Source organism: Amblyomma americanum, chromosome 2 (genome assembly GCF_052857255.1).
Source record: "Amblyomma americanum isolate KBUSLIRL-KWMA chromosome 2, ASM5285725v1, whole genome shotgun sequence".
Classification (NCBI taxonomy): Eukaryota; Metazoa; Arthropoda; class Arachnida; order Ixodida; family Ixodidae; genus Amblyomma; species Amblyomma americanum.
In genome coordinates this window covers 92,335,614-92,340,017 of record NC_135498.1, presented here as the reverse complement: position 1 = coordinate 92,340,017, position 4,404 = coordinate 92,335,614, and the positions used below count along the sequence as shown (strand labels likewise).

At 45.2% G+C, this 4,404-nt stretch overlaps 1 protein-coding gene across 1 annotated transcript; it reads left to right on the top strand.

Annotated features, from left to right (window-relative positions):
• The first annotated feature begins 2,434 nt into the window (after positions 1 to 2,434).
• Positions 2,435 to 3,977, top strand: LOC144121604 (uncharacterized). Its single transcript, XM_077654903.1, has one exon. It carries the CDS (start codon positions 2,495 to 2,497, stop codon positions 3,932 to 3,934), a length of 1,440 nt encoding a protein of 479 aa, XP_077511029.1. The 5' UTR covers positions 2,435 to 2,494; the 3' UTR covers positions 3,935 to 3,977.
• Positions 3,978 to 4,404: the final 427 nt, after the last annotated feature.

The window sequence follows — 4,404 nt, the reverse complement described above, 5'->3', positions numbered from 1 at the left end:
TGTTTGTTTTCAACCAGTAGCAAATACAGTTAAACCTCGATGTAACGAACTTCAGTGTAACAAAATCCTCGATGTAACGAAGTATTTCAGTTTCTATAACTTCGCTTCCATAGAACACAATGTATTTTCAACCTCTGTATAACGAAGTAGTTCTGGCGCACTTTCAACGTAACGAAATTTTGTTGCTGGCTCGAGATGAACCAAAATAATTTAATAAAAGTATACTGCGAAGTTTAGTGGTTGAAAAGTGTGCGTGCACTAACCTGCGCCCCTAAAAACGGCCGCGGCACAGCTGTACATGGCTGGCAATCGCGATGATGATGACAAGGTGCCGTTTGCCGCGCCATCTGGGGTAGCACGGGTGACACTGCCGAACGTTGTGTCGAGTAAGTCCGCTAGAGGACATCGACACATTCAGTCGCGCAGTTTTCTCGCCCACGCAGTCTAGGCCTTGCCACCGAAGCGTGCACGGCAAGTTTTCTGACGGTTTTGTGCTGCTGAAGTGTACGCGTCGATGTGTCTCGCGCCGTGTTTTTGTGCGCGCGCCTGACATCTCGGAAAGAATGAGTGGGAAACGCAAAGTCCTAGCTCTTGAAGAAAAGGCGAATGTGCTCAAAGCCGTGGAAAATGGTGAAAAGAAGAAGGAAGTGTCTAGCGTTCCGTCCAGACGGAACATTTGCTGCTGCTGCAGTTCCGTCCAGACGGAAGTATTTACTGCAGCTAGAGTTCCGTCCATAAAATGTCCGTACTGTCCATACTACGCCTAGTGCATACCGTCCTAAAGTGTACTACAAACATTTATTGGTGCACGCTTATATTGCTTTTATTCTGGTTTAGAAGCGCTCAGGCGGACACCTTTGCGATGATGATGATCATGACGATGCGATGCTCCTATTTATGTATTTATAATATATATTTATAATTATTTATTAATTTATATTTATAATTATTTATAACTATATAGAAAATGGGGAAGAAATGAGACGCTTGAAACATAAGCCCCAACATCCAATCTAATCCAATCCAATCCGAAGTGGTTGTGGTTTGTAGCAGCGGTAGCACATCGTCAGACATCGCGTTATCCGTGTTGTCGCTACCACGTGCCAGCACCAGTTGCGCTATAAAGGTTGGCGAAAAGTTTTCGACGTTTGAGGAATTAGAGGATGCCGTGAAAGCGTACAGTGATGAAAACTACGTACAGCATTACAAGCGGGAGTCACGGGCCGTAGCAGCGGCGAAGCGGAAGGGAATCAAGCGGTACATCAATGAAAACACACTTGTTTATCAAGTTCACTACCACTGCATCAAGGGCGGCCGAACCTTCAAAACGCGAAGCAGAGGTGAACGAGAAACAAAGTAAGTGCCGCTTTTCACATCCATCGCATTAGCAGCGGAATGTATATGAAACTATTTCATTTTTGCTTCTCCACAGGACGTTTGTAGATGGTTGCCCGGCCTATTTTAAGTGCTGCGTGTCAGCGGATGGAGAGCACCTGGAGGTTATGTCCAGCCACACGGAGCACAACCATCCCATATCTCAGGTATGCATCCAAACAAATTGATAAATTTTGCAGCTTTCGTGCTGTCTGTATTACTTTAGGGCGAAGTTGAGGACAGCAGTACGAATTCGTAATCGTTGGAAACCTTGAAACAGTGAAAATAATCTCTTCACGCTCAGTAGTGTTCATATTATAATGCATTAAAATGGTACCTTTTATTCTTTAGGCCATATATGAACAACTTCCTAAGCAGCGAGCGCTACCAGAAGCCGTAAAGGTCGAGGTCCGGCAGCTGATGCAGCTGAAGGCAAATAAAAAGCTTCTCAAGCAGAAAATTCAGCAGGACACAGGCAAAGTCGTCCTGCTGAAGGACCTCAGCAACCCGGCCAGCTCTTTGAAGCCGGCAACGAGGAATGACCTTGAGCAAACTGTGCACCTCCTTCAAAAGGATTATGGTAAGTTTAATGTGCATTGCACACCATCAGTTGTAACCCAGTATGTTTGTTGAATTGCATACAGATATATTGGATGTTATGGAATATCTTCATTCTCACATTCGTTTCATTCCTTATTTTAACTGCATGTAGGTTCTGACTGCCATGTCCTGGTGGATGACAATAACTTCCAAGGTCTCCTTATTTCCACCCCTTCAATGCGGAATACAATGGCTGCATATCCAGAGTTTTTAGGCATCGATGCCACATACAAGCTTTTAGATGTCAGGACACCAGTGTACGTCATTCACAATGAAGATTCGAATGGTGCTACAGAAGTAGTCTGTGTGGCCATTCTTGTGAGGGAAGATGAATGCAGCCTGAAGTGGCTCCTTGACAAGTTCCAGGATCTCAATCCCTCTTGGACAAAAACAAGATGCATCATGGCAGATAAGGATCTGCTAGAGCGAGATTTGCTCAAGAAGTCCTTTCCCCAGGCTCATGTTTTAATTTGTGTTTCACACGCTAAAGACATTTAGGCGTGAAATCACCTGCGCAAAGATGACCATGTCAGCAGAACAACGTGACCATACCCTCAAGCTTCTTCAGAGGATGGTGTATGCAAGGTCTGACGAAGAGTTTGCGAGGCTTGAAGATCAATTGGACTCTACAGCACCAGCATCTGTACTGGAGTACTATAACAAAAATTGGTGCAGCATTAAGAATGAATGGCACAAAGGACCACAGTTTTTAGCTGGGAGCTTTAATAATACAACCAACAACCGCCTCGAGAGTATTAATGCAAAACTAAAGAGTGTTGTCCCTCTGTACTGCTCTCTTGAGCAGTTTGTTCCAGCACTCTTCAGTATTCTGGCCACAATGCAGCAAGAGAGGGACCATATGGCTGCAGATTCGGTATATAAACGTACCGCACGTTTGGAAGTGGAGGAGCATCTCCAGCAGTATCAGCTGACTCTGACGCCCTATGCTTTTCCGTTCGTTAAGCAGCAAGATGAGCAGTCAAAGAATGTTACTGTCAAAGCTGACTGCCAAGATCAGTGGCGATGCCAGTCAAGCTCTGGTGAAACTGTAACAACATTGCACAGCTGCACTTGCTCATTTAGGCTTTCAATGATGCTGCCCTGTCGTCACATCCTTGCAGTAAGGAGAGCTGAAGGCCTTAGTCTTTATGAAGCAAAGCTTTGTAATGAAAGATGGAGCAAAAAATATTACCACTGCAAACAACGATTGTTCACTAAAGAGGCACCGAACACTCCAACCATATCTGTCACACCAGTTGCGAAAAAGCCAAGGCCAATGACACAGCAGCAAAAGTACAAAGCTGTGTTTCCACTCTGCAAGTACTTGGCTGAGCTGGCATCAGAGGAATGCAATGATCGGTATTTGAAGCGTGTACAAGCTTTAAAACTATTGAAAAAGGAGTGGGAAGGGGAGCAGTCTGATCAACAAAACTCCCATCAGCAGTACAACTGCACTGAAACAGACTCAGCATCAGATTGTTCTTTTAGCTCTTCTCCATTTCCAGAAGAACATGAAGGGAACGAAGCGCCAGTCACTCTCTCGGAGCACCCTGACACAGTCAGTCCCATTGTTGAAGACGAATCAGCCCCAAGCCCAGTGAAAACTGCAAGTCAGCTACTGCTGGAAATGGTACCTGGCCATGTGGCACCATTCAATGAAGTTGAGAAAGCGGCAGCAGTAATGTCTCTAAGCCCTGTGCTTACAGTTACGTCAGCTGATAGTACTGAGGCAGCGAACGCTGCAGAGCTGAGTGCAGTCCAAATGCCTAAGAAGATTAAACCTCGCGGTCGGCCAGCGGGGTCTGCAGTCACTGTAATTGGACTGCCTAAAAGGAGGAAAGCTCCAAAAGCCTTCTCTGATCTCAGTAAAGCTGAGAAACAAAAGAAAATTCTTGGTTGGCTAGTTGGGGACAGAAGTGCCAGACTTGCCTTGGAACAAGAAGTTTGCCTGGGTGAGTGAACTTAAGAGTCCTATTCCAATCTTTCCAGCTCTTTGTGGAAAGGGGCTAGGTGGGCATACACTGTGCAATATGGTCACATTCTACATGGCTGGCTGTGTGTAGCTATACATCAGTTCTAAGCCCATTTTGTAGCAACGTTGCCTATTGAATACTAAGTGATTTAAATTTTGTGGTGATTGTTTTGGCTTAATACGATGGGCGTTTTTTTTTTAAAGTGGCCTTTCAACTTATGTACGGTGAATTCTGCACCTACTGAGGTGCTAAGAATAGAAAAGTGCATTTGGAGGCTTCATTACAGTGTGCTCATGGTCACATGAATTTTGTATTGCAGGGGAAGACAAGGTCGAGACCATCCCTTCAAGGCTGCCAGAGTCCATCTTGGACAGTCAGCTCAACGTTGCTATCGTGAAAAACTTTTTCACTGCCGATGGCTGGTGTGCTGTGCAACACGTGCTTGATGTCAAGCGCA